General features: G+C 44.6%; 1 protein-coding gene across 5 annotated transcripts in view; it reads right to left on the bottom strand.

Moving 5' to 3' along the window:
- Window positions 1–2,771: 2,771 nt before the first annotated feature.
- Window positions 2,772–16,689, bottom strand: part of DAPK1 (death associated protein kinase 1) — a 192,860-nt gene continuing 178,942 nt past the window's right edge. For all 5 annotated transcript variants that reach the window (XM_066367854.1, XM_066367853.1, XM_066367850.1 and 2 more), the window contains exons 22-27: window positions 14,484–14,681; window positions 12,991–13,129; window positions 11,302–11,422; window positions 8,121–8,309; window positions 3,895–5,123; window positions 2,772–3,356 (exon numbers count right to left, since the gene is read on the bottom strand). In XM_066367854.1, the coding sequence (XP_066223951.1) occupies window positions 3,323–3,356; window positions 3,895–5,123; window positions 8,121–8,309; window positions 11,302–11,422; window positions 12,991–13,129; window positions 14,484–14,681 (1,910 nt within the window). In that variant the 3' untranslated portion in view covers window positions 2,772–3,322. The remainder of the gene's footprint in view (window positions 3,357–3,894; window positions 5,124–8,120; window positions 8,310–11,301; window positions 11,423–12,990; window positions 13,130–14,483; window positions 14,682–16,689) is intronic.

Consider the following 16,689-nt stretch of genomic DNA (forward strand, 5'->3'; position numbering starts at 1 on the left):
AAGCAGCTGCCAGGCCATAAACCCATGAAGGACCGTCTGACCCTTGCATTGTGTGCAAATGCTAGTGGTGACCATAAAGTCAAGCCACTGCTAGTGTATCATTCCTAAAATCCTCGAGCCTTTAAGACTCACAAGATTCTTAAAGAATAACTGCAGGTTATGTGGCATCTCCCACCCAACACGATTTCAATCTTGCAACCTATAGATCAGCAGGTCATTTTCAACTTTAAAAAGCTTTACACAAAGCACTTGTTCCGCCGCTGCTTTGAGGTGACTGAGAATACAAATCTAACCCTTCGAGAGTTTTGGAAAGATCACTACAACATCGTGATATGTTTATGCATTATTGACTTGGCATGGCAAGAGGTTACAAGAAGAACCTTGAACTCGGCATGGAAAAAGTTATGGCCTGATGTTGCAGACAGGGACTTCGAAGGATTCGAACCAGAGACCAAGACTGAGGTAGAAGCGTTGGGGGAGATTGTGTCCCTCGGAAAGTCGATGGGTCTGGAGGTAGATGAGGGTGACATAAATGAGCTCGTGGAGGAAAATGAGGAGGAACTCTCAACTGAGGAGTTGAAGGAGCTACAGATGATGCAACATACGGAGCTTCTGCAAGAGATTAGTAGTGAGGAGGAGGTAGAGTTGGAGGAAGTGATTTCTACAAGTGAAATTAAAGACATGCTGGCAATGTGGAAGAAGCTTTCAAGTTTCATTGAAAAGAAACACCCAGAAAAAGTTTCAACTGGTTGTGCTTCAGCACTTTTTAACGACACTTGTTTGTCACATTTCCATAACATTTTAAAAGGCAGGCAAAAGCAAACCTCTTTGGATAGATTTTTATTCAAAAGTCCTGCAAGTGAAAGTGCTGAAAGTGCAGCCAAAAAGGCAAAAACAGGTGATGATTAAGTGGAAAATACGTAATGTTAAGCTTAGGTTAAGTTTAAAGTTAAGAAAGTGCATTTTTTTACAATTAAGTTTTTGTGGTTTCATTTTAAGTAAAGAAAGTGCAGTGTTAGTTTTGTTTAAAGTAAAGAAAATGCAGTTTTAGTTTACATTTAGTGTTAAGAAGGTGCAGTTTTAGTTTACGTGTCTACAGTGCCTGCATCCCTTCCTCCCTCCCTCCTCCTCCGCCATTCACCTCTGTTAGCCGCACTCATCTGTCTCCAAGGTAAGTATACAGTACTAAATAACACTTTTTTTTATTTCATATATTTTGTTATGCATTGGTAAAGTATACATGTGTGTTTCTTAATTTAATTAAAAACATGTCTTTTTTCATAATTTAGGATGGTCTGGGGATGTTTCACAGGGCTGGAATGGATTAAATCTATTTCAGTTATTTTAAATGGGAGAAATTTGTTTGATATATGAGTTGACTGACTTATGAGCTTAATTACAGAACGAATTAAACTCGTATCTCAAGGTACCACTGTAGTTCTTTGGGTACGTGCCTTGACTGGGCAAGACTGGGGTTTCAAACAGGCAACCTCAGCATTCCAGGTTGATGCCTTATCCACTGCACCACCATAGGTCAGGGTGCAACCACAATTTCAACTGTCACCTTCTTAGGCATGTCTATGTGTAGCTTTTAGTTTAATGTCATTAATCTTTCTTTTTTCATTATAAAAGTGAATCATTTATGGTGGACAATTTGGGGAAAACAAATAAACTGCATTCCCATCAACACAGAGAAAATCTCATTACCATTGTAGTTTTCTTCTTTCCAATCTTTTTTCTTTGCTCATTTATATATATATTTGCAATTATAAGAGAAAGTTTATTTAGAACGTCACAGAGGTAGTAACAGTGAGCTGTAGAGACATGGGCTCAGGAAATCAGTTACAGAGGCAGAAGAAGGGCCTTTGGAGCTTAGAGGAGAGAAAGGCCAAGTCACATGCCTGGGGGGGAAGAAGGGGAGGGGCAGGGTGCTGGAGTGTGTGTGTGTGTGTGTGTGTGTGTGTGTGTGTGTGCGCGCGCGCAGAAGCATTGAGAGAGAGCGAGCACCCTTTTGCCAATTTTTAAAAAGTTTTGAGATTTTACTAAATATAAATTTTGTCACTTAGAGCTTTTGTGTCTTATGCATCCCATCCATGCAGGTCAAAACTGGCTTTTCTGGTTGGTTCATATTTAAAGAAGGACAGGAAGGTATGTACCTTGTGCAGTGCAGTAGGTTTTCTCTTGCTCTTGCAGGCACCGTTCCCTCTGCCCTCCCATAGAAATGGCAAGCTCCCATGTTTCCCCCTTGCTGAATGGCTCAACTGAGGAAAAAGGGAAGGAGCCCATTTTCTTGAAAGTGAGAACAAATGTGAAAATCATCGGTCTCTTTTTCTCTTCCTCAAACCATTCCCAATTTTAGTCATAATTAAACACCCAAATAAATGGGGTTGTTTTCCATACCTGGGGGTTTAGGTTTTAATGAATTTCTGGATTCCAGATTGGTTTGTCCCACCGTGTGTGGTATTGGTGAGTAAAAACAAAGCAGAGAAAAAGAATTCCTTTTGAATGAAAGACCAACGAACTAATGCAACAAGCAATAGTTTATTTTTTTAAAAAAGGAAAAAAAAACAACAAAAAGAAAAAAACCCAATTTTTTACTACATTGTATAGATTAAGTAAAAATACTTGTATTTATATATGTATATACATACTGCATATATATATATATACACACACACATATGATATAACATTAAAATTACATGCTTCTCAGGACAGAAGAATTAGGACATGTTCCCTCATGTGAATTTAAAACTCTGTCACAATTGAAAATCACTGCAAGAATACTTGCTTCCTTTATTTTCTTTTTTAGACTTCAAGTACAGGAAGTTATCAAACCAGGATCTCAATGCGGAAAACCATCTGCTATGCACAAATGACAACGGACGGCCACAAGTCATGAGGCTGGGGCTTTGAATTCTCACACAGATCTTCAGAGCCCTACAACTGCGTCAACCTTCTACCTGAGATGAGAGGGAATGAGAAAGCCTGACGGTTGTTTCCATGTGGACACTCACATTGGCGTTTAAACAAAAGCTAACAAATACGTGTCTTATTGTAGCAACAACACTGGCCATGAAATCACTCTGCGGGAGGATTCCTTTCTTCCCTTTCCTTGCCAAACAAAACACAAAAATTGCTGGAAAAAAAACCCCGAAAAAACAAAAAACAACAAAACTCAGGGTGAAGCACCTCTGACGATGATCAGCGTACAGCAAGGAACAGAGAGGGAGCGTTTCCTTCGCGACAGCTCCTGGCTGACTTGGATGATTTCAAACACACCCTCGTCTGCAAAAGGCACTCACATATTGTCTATTTATAAATCATACAGTGGGAGTCCATACATGAGGGGTTTTCCTATAAATATAAAAAAGATAAGCTGAGGACATGATATATAATATAACAACGGAAAGAGTATGAAATGCACATTTTGGATACATGTGCACTTTTTATTTAAAGGGCAATCAATATAACAGTTAAAATTTTTTCATTGAAAAGTTAGGAATTCCAGTGAAATGATCAATAAGCAGCAAGGTAGTAGAGGCAGAGAGATGGGAGTCAGGAACACGGAGAGGAGGGACACTAGCTTTTCAAATGGGCAAAGGAAAGGATAGGGTCAGTTCTTAAACTAGAAAGACCATTCACTCACAATGGACTATGTGCGTGTGGGGGGGAGGGAGTAGCAGAGAAACGGGAAAGACCATTCACTCACAATGGACTATGTGCATGTGGGCGGGAGGGAGTAGCAGAAACGGGAAGCGGGAGGGAGGGTGGCACCCTTCAGTAGGTGGGCATAGGAAGGGATGCACCCGGAATTTCTGACGGGGAAGATGGACTGCATCCCCCTTGCTTTTGTTGTTTGAAGATACCCTGCCCGAGCCAAAGCTGCCCTCACCTGGACACGACTGAGCTAATGGAATTATACGATGTGCCGCTGTTGCAGCTCGAGGCGTAGGCCTCCTGGCCATTGCCATCGAGGTTGATTTTGAACACAGACGACGCCTTCAGAAGAAAGTCTGCCGCATCCCGGCGCCCCAGCTCCCGCAGTTTGGACATGAGGATGCCGACTGTGCTGTCTGGGTAGGAGGTCCATTCCCGGAGCAGAGCATGGACTGGGCTCGGGAGGAACTCCTTGGGAGCCCCGTTATTGGTGTTGTACTTCGCCACAAGGTCAGGCAGGCCCAAGTTCATGGCGAGAAGGCACCAGTCCTTCCCCATAGGATCGGGGAGGTCCAGCAGGCGACTAAGTTTTCTCCGGGTCAGGAGGCTCAGATCTGACGCATGGATGTCCATGCCTAGGCTGGCCTGTGAGTAGATGTCATGGCACCCGAAGCACAGGATGCTGCTGAAGCTTTCCTTGTACCCACCCATGGTGTTCGTCAGTGAGCTCTCCTTCAGGGCCTGCGCCCGGAAGAAGTCCCGTGGCTGGTAGATCATGACGGGCTCGTGGTGCTCCCTCAGCTGCTGGGGGCTCAGGTAGTGCTTCACAGTCAACAGCCCCGGCAGCGTGGTGGCCATGACATTCTCGATGGTACTGCACACTGAGTCCAGCAGGAGGCAACACTTGACTTTTTCCGTCTCCAGCCCGCGCACCTGGACCTCGATGCCCTGGCCGTGGTTGACCAGGAGCACCAGAAGCTCGGCCCCACGGTTGGCTATCTTGCAGCCGCTCACCCACAGGCGGATGTCTGCGTCTCCCTCGGCACTCTGTTGGTGGATCCACCGGCACAGGTTCACCTGGACCTTGTGAAAGATGCCACACGGGAAGGGGGTGAGGTGCTCCACGGGGACCATGCGTACCCCGCCATAGACCATCACCTCGTCCTCCTCGTCTGTCCAGGAGCGGTGCAGATTGTCTGTCTTGATCAGGGCTGGGATGTCCACCATGGTCCCACTGCTCAGGTCCCGGGCACAGATGTCCATGGCATCTAGGATCTGCAGCAGCTCCTCCACATCACTGTCAGGCACCAGGCGCTGGATGTCCTCCATGGTGTATCGGCCCCGGTAATGGTGCAGGGCCCGTGGGGTCTCCACGGAGAGCAGCTTCCCCAGGACGTTGGTGCAGAGCCAGCGGGGGTCCAGGAGCAGCACATCCTGGACTGTTTCACTCTGCATGATGTTGATCTGCCAGTGGGGACAACGAGAGGTCACCCACAGGAAACTAAATGAACAGAAGCACCAACAGCCCTGAGAACAAAAGGGCTGCTGCAGTGACAAAATCTGAGCAGATGTTGCAAGGAATGACTCAGATCATTCATATGGCTGGACCTCAAAAATCAATGACTAAGGCCTTGGCCTGTTGCTCAGTGGTCAGCATTGGCCCGGTTTGTGAAGTCCCGGGTTCGATTTCCAGTCAGGACACACAGGGGAAGTGCCCATCTGCTTCTCCACCCCTCCCCCTCTCGCTTCTCTCTCTCTCTCTCTCTCACTTCTCTTTCCCTCCTGCTGCCATGGCTCGACTGGAGCAAGTTGGCCCTAGATGCTGAGGATGGCTCCATGGCCTCTGCCTCAAGCACTAAAAAATGGCTTTAGTTGCAACAGAGCAAGGACCTCAGATGGGCAGAGCATCGCCCCCTAGTGGGTTTGCCAGGTGGATTCCAGTTGGGACTTATAGGGGAGCCTGTCTCTGCCTCTCCTCCTCTCACTAAAAAAAGAAAAAAAAATCAATGACTGAGTCAAAACACCAGCTTGAGAAGGTCATAAAAGAAAATTTGAAAACACCATGGACTCTTAAACATGGATGCAATGTAAGACAAAAAAAGGAGAGAGAGGGCAGCTAGTCAAATGGAATGAGTGATTTTTGATTGGATTCTGTTATAAAATAAATACATAAGTAAAAGCAGCTACAAAAAAAAAGTTCTGGAAAGACATGCCACCATGGTAGTGATTAGCCCTGTAGAGGGGGAGAAAGGAATGTCTAAGGTGATGGTCAGAGAAGGCTTTAGCTTTATCAGTATAAGTGTCAAACATTGAAAAAGAACTATATATTCAATAACAGTATTATACCAATATTATATGTCTAGAATGTGATAATTATATTATAGTTACATGAGAAAATGTCCTCCTCTTTATGAGGTACAGGCTAAATTATTTAGGGGTAAAATGTCATGATGTTTGCAAATTAAGTAAATAAATAAACAGGAGAGAAATAAAAGCAAATGTAGCAATATGTAAATGGTTTGTTAGTTTAGGTGTAGAGTACATGAGGATTTGTGTACCATTCTTTTTTAAATTTTTTTAAAAATTTCTTTTCAGAGAGCGAAACATCTATTTGTTGTTCCACTTACATATAGATTCATTGGTTGACTCTTGTATGTGCCCTGACCAGGGATCAAACCTATAACCTTGACGTATTGAGATGAGAGTCTAAACAACTGAGCTACCTGACCAGGGCTGTTGTACTATTCTTGCAACTTCTTGGAAAGCTCATAATTTTTCAAAAAAAGATTTAGAATGTTATATTATACTGTAAATTTTTAACATACATACATAAAAAAGTTCTGGAAAGACATGCCACCATGGTAGTGATTAGCCCTGTAGAGGGAGAAAGGAATGTCTAAGGCGATGGTCAGAGAAGGCTTTAGCTTTATCAGTCACATTTATTTCTTTAACTCTTTGAGTAGTGAGTTTTTTTCATGCTCACTGAACCCTAGGAGTGAGGTTTTTTTTTTCAAAAAAAAAAAAAAGAAATTAGTTTCAGTTTCAGTTTTATTAACTTAAAATCATGTTTGTTTGATGAACAATTTATGGAAACAAGAAGAACATACATTTGCCTTTTTTTAATGTTGCCTTACATGTTTTTAAAATAAAAAATTTTGTATGATCGTACTCTGGATGGACATAAAAGGAGAGATAGATAGAACTGCAATTGTAGGGGGACTGTAACCATCTGCTTATATCAATGAATAGATCATACAGACAGAAAATCAACAAATAAACAATGGCTTTAAATGACACATCAGATCTTACGGATTGACAGATATTCACAGAACATTCCACTCCCAATCAGCAGAATACACATTCTTTTCAAGTGCACACAGGACATTTTCCAGGATAGACCACATGCTGGGCCACAGCACAAGCCTTGGTAGATTTAAGAAGACTGAAATCACATCAAGCATATTCTCTGATCACAACACTATGAAACTAGAAATCAATTACAAGAAGAAAACTAGAAAGAAACACAAACAAGTGGAGGCTAAACAACATGCTACTATACAATCAGGAAGAAATAAAAAATATATCAAAACCAATGAAAATGGAAGCAGTGATCTAAAATCTGGGACACAGCTCAGCTCTGGTGGGGTAGGTTAGTTGGATAGAGCATCGTCCCAACGTGACAAGGTTGTGGGTTTGATCCTAGTCAGGGCACATACACAAATCAACCAATGAATGCATAAATAAGTGGAATAACAAATTGATGTTTCTCTCTCTCTTAAATCAATAAATAATTTAAAATCTGAGACACCGCAAAAGCAGTTCTAAGAAGGAAATTCATAGTGATAATAAGTCAATTTCAAAATAATCGAAACTTATACCTAAAGGAACTAGAAAAAAACAAACAAAGCCCAAAGGAAGGAAATTATAATAAAGATCAGAGCAGAAATAAATGAAATAGAGACTAAAAAAATAATACAAAAGATCAACAAAACTAAGAGCTGGTTCTCTGAATAGATAAACAAAGTTGAAAAACCTTTAGCCAGATTCATCAAGAAAAACAAGAGAATGGGCCCAAATACAATCAGAAAGGAAAGAGAAGTGACAACTCATACCACAAAAATACAAAGGATTTGAGGAGAACAATATGAGCAATTATACATCAACAAATTTGACAGCCTAGAAAAAAATGGATAAATTCCTAGAAACATAATCATTCAAGTCTGAATTTTGTTTCTAGTAATCAGTCTGTTCAGATTTTCTGCTTTTTGATTCAATCGGTAATCAAAAAACTCCCAACAAATAAAATTTCAAGACTAGAAGGCTTCACCAATCATTCAAAGTAGAAGTAATACCGATCTTTCTCATACTATTCCAAAACATTGGAGAACGCTCCCAAACTCATTCTGAGGCTAGCTTGCCCTGATACCTCCTGGACCCCTGCCTAGATCTGTAGAGCCTTACCTCGCCAGCGCTGTGGAGCTGCTGGGCTATGCACCTGAGGTCCTCCTCGCTGGCCAGGGGGTTCAGCTGGTCCTGGACATCATACACAAACTGCTGCAGTGACATCAGCTGGTTGGGCCCGTTGAGCTTCCTCCAGGAAGGCAGCGTGGAGATGATTTTCTCACACAGATGAGTCATCGGAGGGCAGACCTAGAACACGCGGGATGAGACAGGTCGATTTATAGCTGTGGGGACTCAGGGAGACCGGCATTCATTGGGACTGTTGTTGCAATATTTCAATGTAGACTAATTCTTGGTAATTGGCTTGAAATGGGTTTTTAATCTTTTAACTTGGTTAAGTAAATCAGTCTATGTTACAGACTCATCTACTCGACATCTTCCTAGTTAAAAACAACACCAGCCGTACATCACACAGCATCATTCATTATTAGGCAGTCCTTGCATGGATCATAGCTTTTAGGTCAGCTAAATGCTCCCTATTCAAATACTTTATCTGTTTTAATTAATTTTTTAAGACCTTATTCATTTTAGAGAGGAGATATATATTTTGAGAGAGAGAGAGAGAGATAAAATGAGAGAGAGAGAGAGAAAGAGAGAGAAAAGAGAGGAGGAGCAGGAAGTATCAACTCCCATATGTGCCTTAACCAGGTAAGTCTCGAACCAGCAACCTCAGCGCTCCAGGTCAATATTTTATCCATTGTGCTACCACAGGTCAGGCTCTACTCCCTATTCAAAAAACCTTCTGGCCCTGGCCGGTTGGCTCAGCGGTAGAGCATCGGCCTGGCGCGCGGGGGACCCGGGTTCGATTCCCGGCCAGGGCACGTAGGAGAAGCGCCCATTTGCTTTTCCACCGCCCCCCTCCTTCCTCTCTGTCTCTCTCTTCCCCTCCCGCAGCCAAGGTTCCATTGGAGCAAAGATGGCCCGGGTGCTGGGGATGGCTCCTTGGCCTCTGCCCCAGGCACTAGAGTGGCTCTGGTCGCGGCAGAGCGTCGCCCCTGGTGGGCGTACCGGGTGGATCCCAGTCGGGCGCATGTGGGAGTCTGTCTGACTGTCTCTCCCCGTTTCCAGCTTCAGAAAAATCCAAAAAAAACACAAAACAAACAAAAAAAACACCTTCTGACATTGGGGAAAGTGTGTGTGTGTGTGTGTGTGTGTGTGTGTGTGTGTGTCTGTGAAGCAGACACGCCACAGTCCTGCTCAGGGACTCCCTACAGCCAGAAGCCCTGGCCCTAATCCCACCTGCTGGGAGGCACTGGAAACCCTTCACAGACCACTGTTCCCCATTGTAGCCCAATGGTTTCTATAACCAGGTTACTCTGGGGCCCTGACAGACTATTCCCCACCTGCTGACTCTGCCATTGTGAGGCCCCATCAGAAAGCTAGGGCTGGGCTTCAGGAGAGAGAGTTCCTGAGAATTTCAAAAGCACATCTGGAGTGGAGCCTGGTGTTGGAAGAGTAGCGCGTCCCATCAGGGAAGCAGGAGCTGGAACTGCAGGAGGTGCAGTCTGGCCGGGCAGGGAGAGGCAGGTGCTCCTTGGTTATACTCAGGAGTGGGCAGCAGGAACATTCCGGGGGGATGCTTGCCCTTTCACACCAATTTCAGAGAGATTTTGGAATATTATGGGTAATAACCTTTTATGTGTCAAACCCATTGAGAATAATTTCCCCCCAGTTTATCTGGCCTTTTAACTTTGTTTACAGAAATTGTTTGCCAGGAAAAAAATAATTAACTTTTATGTTGTCAATAGGTGTATTTTCTTTGACAACTTCTGGGTGTTTCTATCTTCATTTGAAGCATTTACAAAAACAGGTCCAAGCTATTTTAAATTCTATTCTTTCACATTTTCTTTAAAGATATTGTTCTGTTTTCCATTTAAAAGCTTTAATCCCCTTAGAATTTATTTTTGGGCTAAGCAGTGATTAGGAGTTTAACCTTCTTTCTTTCTAGGCATATGGCCAGTAGTGCTGGATCCTTTATAAATTTTAAAATAAAAACCCAACCCTCTCAATCCCATTCAGATGCTGCTGGAACTGTACTAGTTTATATAATTTAGGAAAGCAAAATATTTATATTTACAAAGATCTTGCCATCCAGGAACAGTTTCATTCTATTTGTTTATCTATTATTATTTTTTTTGTGTGCGTGTGTGACAGAAACAGAGAGAGAGAGAGAGAGACAGAGAGAGGGACAGACAGCCAGGAAGAGATGAGAAGCATCAATTCTTCGTTGCGGCACCTTCTTAGTTCATTGATTGCTTTCTCATATGTGCCTTGATTGGGGGGGCTACAGCAGAGCGAGTGACCCCTTGCTCAAGCCAGAGACCTTGGGCTTCAAGCCAGTGACCCCTGGGCTCAAGCCAGCGGCCATGGGGTCATGTCTATGATCCCACACTCAAGCTGGCAACTTCGGGGTTTCGAACCTGGGTCCTCTGTGTTCTAGTCCAATGCTCTATCTACTGTGCCACCACCTGTTCAGGCTGTTTATTATTTTATGCTCTTCAATAAATGTTGTTGGTGGCTTTTTTCTACTTTTCTGCATTTTCTAAATATTTCACAAATCACTCTTTTTTGGGTTCATTATATTTTTAAAAATGTATTAAATTCATTGGGGTGACATTGGTTAATAACATTGTACGTTTCAAGCACACAAGTCCATAATACATCATCTGTATATTGCACTGTGTGCTCACCACCCAAAGTCCTGTCCCCACCCCCGTTACCATAAGTTTGACCCCTTTTACCTTCTTAATTCTCCTCCAATCCCCCTCCCCTTGGCAACTACCCTTCTTGAGTCTCTTTGCTTTATTTGATCATTTGTTGTTTTCCGTTTTATATCCCACATATGAGTAAAACCACATGGTTCTTCACAAGTCACTTTTGAATTGCTTTTGTAATTTGTAAAAGGCAATTTTACTTTTAAACAAACCACTAAGACTGTCACAATTTCCTACACTCTAAGGCGGCTGCTTTGTCCAGAACAACCCCTTCACCTCGCAGCCATCTCCTTCTTTGTCTGCCCTTTCTTCCAAAAGTTTGTCTATGCAGCCGCCTCGCACGCTGTCCCTGAAAACCGAACCAAAGCAAGAGAGCAGCACAAAGATGTCCCCTCACCCCCCACTCTGCGAGGTCCCTAGGTGGGCCGGCCCAAGGGAGGGTCCCGGCCCTTCCCAGGCACACTCACCGAAACGATCTGGCTCCGGATTTCTTGCAGGTGATTTCGAAGTACCTTCATGTCCTTAGACCCAGAGGCCCCAGCATCCAGAACAAACAGCTTATCTGAAACGTGCAGGTCATTCCCAAACCTAAGGGAAGAGCGGCAGCCTCAGAGTGATGCGTCTCACCAGGCGTTTCCCCGGCAGGCCCTGAAAAGCTTGGGGGGAGGCCGGGATGTTCTGGTGACCTTGCAGAGGTCCCCTCCCTGCTCTTTTCTGGGCTCTGTAACGTTACGCTGCAGCAGAGGCCTGGAGACACCGCATGTCTCGGGTCGCAGACAGGCATCTCGGGCCCCACACAATGGCAGGAACACGCTACGGAAAGACAGCAGCTGCCCTGATGCAGGAAAGGTCGGGCCTCCTGCGCTCACCTTACACCCCGAGAGGAGAGATTCTGTTGTAGTTGACAGAGTGAGAATAGAGGGGTGAGTGTGAGAGTTACAACTTAGATGTAAAAATACTAGTAGAAGCCTTATTTTTCACATCAGGAAGATAACAGATAAAATGTCTTTAGTTGAAGAGACTTTAAAGTTACTAGCGCATTACACAAAGCTGCAGGTTCAAATTTTCTGTTCACAAATACTAAACAGAGAAAAAGTAAGTTTACTGTTGTTGAGTACATGAAACACAAAGTTTATTCTTGTATTATTTTCCATATGAACAACTGTAAACCTACTTTTGACCCACCCTGTATATACTTTTTACAGGGCAACCCTGCGCATAGCCATATTTAGAACTGAAACAGAAGTTTTACAAAACGACTTGACATGAAACACACACTAGTATTCTCCAGGGTACTCCGTTCCACTCCGTCCCTCTGTGGAGTTGGTCAGCACCCCCCACATAAATTACATGACCCAATATTTTGAGAAACATTAATCAGTGGAATCATGATAATTATCAAAACAAACAAACACCCCTGAAAGCTAAAACAACTAAATGACTAAAATTCTAATGTGTAACATGGTGACTATAGTTGATAACATTGTCTTTTACAGTTAGCATTTGCTGAGAGGAGAACCTAAATGTCCTCACCAAAAAGAGAAATATGTGAGTGATGAGTGTTTTAAATAACTCAATGGCGGAAATCCTTTCACAATGTAAACATATATACCAAGTCAACACAATGTATACCTTAAATATTATTTTTTTAATTTTTTTTTTACTTTTATTAATTTTTAGAGAGGAGAGAGAATGAGGGGGGGGGGGGAGGAGCAGGAAGCATCAACTCCCATATGTGCCTTGACCAGGCAAGCCCAGGGTTTTGAACCGGCAACCTCAGCATTCCAGGTTGACGCTTTATCCACTGCGCCACCACAGGTCAGGCCTACCTTAAATATCTTATGATCGTATCTGTCAGTGATACCTCAGGAGACTGAGAAACAAAACAAGACAAAACAAAACCCCAAAGCAACTAAAAGAAGTTCTCTTTAGGCAATGGTACCAGAGGTAATGAAAGAAGTTAGAAGACTGCTGCTTTTTAGCCTGTGCTATTTACTTCTGTTTGATTTGTTGTTATGCGTATTCACTGCTGTGATAAAAATGAAAAACGCGACAAAAAGGCAACCAGAGGAAAGTGGCCTTTAACTTCTCCAACTCCGTGCTCTGGGTCACACACTTTGGCGTATTAGCCCCGAAGGCGCAGCAGCGGCCCCTACCTGTTCCTGATCTCTTTCAGCAGTGTCATGTCTTTGTCGTACCCAAACTCGCCTCCTGCTGGACGGGGAACGTTCATGATGTCGGCGTGGGTGGCCACCAGGACAACTCGGAGCGGGTTCTTCAGCTTGCCGCCAAAGGCTGGGGCAGAGAAAGAACGGGTTCAGGGGGCGGGGGTCCTCCTTCCTGGCTGCCTCTCCTCCAGGCGAGGTGAGGTGGGGTGAGCTGGCCTCAGCCTGGTCTGTCTTTGCGGGTGCACATGAAGACCCAAGGCCCCTTGCCGGATCTGCCCTAGGTCCTGCCCAGACCTGAATGGGCCTCTTTTCTAGGCCTGAGAAAAGCTTTTCTTTTTTTCTTTTTTTGAGAAAAGCTTTTCAAAAACAGATCAGAACTGACCACAGAACACAAGGCAGCTTCTCAAATCTATCTCCAAATGGCCCCTACTTACAGGGTGAGGGGACATATAAACTCTGACCAGAGGGCCGCCCTTTCTAAGACCAAAAAAAGCCCTGTGGATGCAGCAACACTGCAGAAATGACTCAGAAGGGAAACTCCTGCAGTTCACACAGCCTCTCCCTTCTGGGAGTGTTTACAATGAAACATGAAAAAAAGAAAGAAAGAAAAAGAGAGAGAAACAAGATAAAGTGATGGTACCCTGTGGGGGATTAAACTAAATCTATTTGATTATGACTATGCTTTTCAAAATTCACTGCTGAGTTTTGTATTTCACTGGAGAAGGCTGCTGCTTTTGTTGTAAGAAAAGAACAATGCTGTCTTCTCCTCTAGGACAGTGGTCCCCAACCTTTTTTGGGCCACAGACCGGTTCAAAGTCAGAAAATATTTTCACGGACCGGCCTTTAGGGTGGGACAGATAAATGTAGCTCGTGACCGAGACAAGAGTCAAGAGTGAGTCTTAGACGGATGTAACAGAGGGATTCTGGTCATTTAAAAAAAAATAAAACATCGTTCAGACTTAAATATAAATAAAACGGAAATAATGTAAGTTATTTATTCTTTCTCTGCGGACCAGTACCGGCCCGTGGCCCAGGGGTTGGGGACCACTGCTCTAGATAAGAGGTCAAGATAATGCATTCAGTCAACATGGTCCTTCTTGCATTTGATAGAACTATAGAATGCAGGAGAGTTCATTCTGCTTATGAATTATATATCCAAGAAGTGAAGGCAAAGTAGCTATCAAAGGAGGCACTCCACTTTGTACCCAACAAATGTGACCATAGCTCTAAAGTAAAGAAAGAAGGTGAGAAATGGCCCTCAGGGAATAATATAGCTCAGTTGATCATTGTAGCATAAGTATGTGATCGTGAAACAACTTCCTGCAGAACAAAATGAAGAGCTGGCCCTCAGGGAACTTCCAGCAGGAAGGGGAAATGCAGGTGGCCACAGCTGTTGCCACAAGCTACAGTGGCCGAGCCTGGCCGGGGGTGCAAGGCCCAGTGGGAAGGGCGCTCACTCACCCAGGGGTGTCTCAGCTCACCTATGGGTTCTTCAACTGGTACAAGAGACTTCAGGAAACTGAGCCAGAAAATCACTTGATTCAGCTGGATCTCATAGGGTTCTTCCAGACTAAAAACGATGACATGGATTGATGTGGGATCATTTGCAGCAAAATAGTCGTAAGAGCAGAAGTAAACAGGATTTCCAGAGAACTCCCACACACTGAAATCGCCAACTCCTATAGAGAAAAATAAAGCTTACTGTCCTGAAATGCCACCACCAGATTTCAATTACAGTTTTTCTTAGCATATTAGTGCTACCAGGAGGGATAGTGCCACCCGTCACATTTACCTGTGTACCTATGCATCTACTTAAGTATAGATCGATGTATGTAATACTGACATATCTTTATGATGCACGTCTATGTCATCTTGGAAGATTCCCAAGGCTTTTCTAGAGCTTCCTTCTGGAGCACGGCCACTTGGGGGCATGGCCTCAAAGTCTGGCAGCTAAGACCTTAGTGTGAAAAGTTCTGGAACCCAGCAAAGGGTCCTTTGGGCACTGGGAACACTGGGACCAGACCTGGGATGGGGAAGCCTATGGCGGGGCAGGGGTGGGGGCAGGGCTGGTGAGTGCTGCGGACATGCTTCTCTTATCCCTACGCTGTGGGGCCAGCTTTGCTAGAACATCCAACTTTTAAGAGAGCAAAATGTGCATAAATTTTAATTCTATTCCATTAGGGCCACTGGTTCTCAAGGAGGGGTTTCTGGGCCAGCATCACCGGGAAACCCCAGACCTGCCGAGTCAGCAGCCCTGGGAGGGCTGTTCACAAGTGCTCCCAGGGGGTGCGGGTTCAGACCACTGCTTTAGGTCACACACCCGGAGTGGTCTCTTTCTCACTGGGTTCAGGCTAACAAAAGGGCTTTCATGAAGATGCTCCCAATTGTCATTTTCTTAGTACCTCTTTGTGTCGGATGTTATATCAAGCCCTTTAATAAACATCAGCTCATAAAATCTTCATGAATGCCCTGGCCAGTTGGCTCAGTGGTAGAGCGTCAGCCCGGTATGTGGATGTCCCAGGCTCAATTCCTGGTTAGGGAACACAGGAGAAGCGACTATCTGCTTCTCCCCCCCTCCACTCCCCCCCTTCCGTTCCCACAGCCATGACTTGATTGGTTTAAACACATTGGCCCTGGGTGCTGAGCTCCATGGAGCTTCCGCTTCAGGCACTAAGAATAGCTCGGTTATGAGCATGGCCCCAGATGGGCAGAGCATCGGCCCCAGATGTGGCTTGCCAGGTGGATCCTGGTGGGGACACGTGCAGGAGTCTGTCTTTCCATCTTCCCTCCTCTTACTGGGAAAAAGAAGGAAAAAAAACAACACTCAGGAGTGAGAACGGCATCTCGTAGAAAGGGCTTTATCCTCGTTCCAAACTGGGTTTCAAAAAGGCAGAGTGGCCCTGGCCGGTTGGCTCAGCGGTAGAGCGTCGGCCTGGCGTGCAGGGACCCGGGTTCGATTCCCGGCCAGGGCACATAGGAGAAGCGCCCATTTGCTTCTCCACCCCCCCTCCTTCCTCTCTGTCTCTCTCTTCCCCTCCCGCAGCCAAGGCTCCATTGGAGCAAAGATGGCCCGGGCGCTGGGGATGGCTCCTTGGCCTCTGCCCCAGGCACTAGAGTGGCTCTGGTTGCGGCAGAGCGACACCCCGGAGGGGCAGAGCATCGCCCCCTGGTGGGTAGAGCATCACCCCTGGTGGGTGTGCTGGGTGGATCCCGGTTGGGCGCATGCGGGAGTCTGTCTGTCTCTCCCCGTTTCCAGCTTCAGAAAAATACAAAAAAAAACCCCCCAAAACACAAAAAGGCAGAGAGAGGTCTGTGTTCAAGTGGCTGGGGAAGGGGGGTGCTACAGGGAAGATGCAGTGGGTCTGGAAGAAGTGAACCACCCCCAGTAACATTTCACCCCCTTGGAAATGTTTGTAAGCAAAGAACACACTTGAAATTTTGCTTATATGAAAAAAATTGCCTGTGTCTATATCAGAACTTTAGCCATGAGTGTAGAAGATGTATTTAAAAATAATTCTTCTTCTATATTGGGCATATCAAACTGCTAGAGGGATCATATTTTATGAGATTTCCCATCCAAGTAAATATTTATCTCTAATTTAAAGAACATATTAATTTACTCAACAGTGAAGTAATTTATGAAGCACCTACTGTGTGCACTGCTGTGTGCAGAGGACACCAAGGTGT

Source organism: Saccopteryx leptura, chromosome 2 (assembly GCF_036850995.1).
Source record: "Saccopteryx leptura isolate mSacLep1 chromosome 2, mSacLep1_pri_phased_curated, whole genome shotgun sequence".
In the NCBI taxonomy this organism is placed as follows: Eukaryota; Metazoa; Chordata; class Mammalia; order Chiroptera; family Emballonuridae; genus Saccopteryx; species Saccopteryx leptura.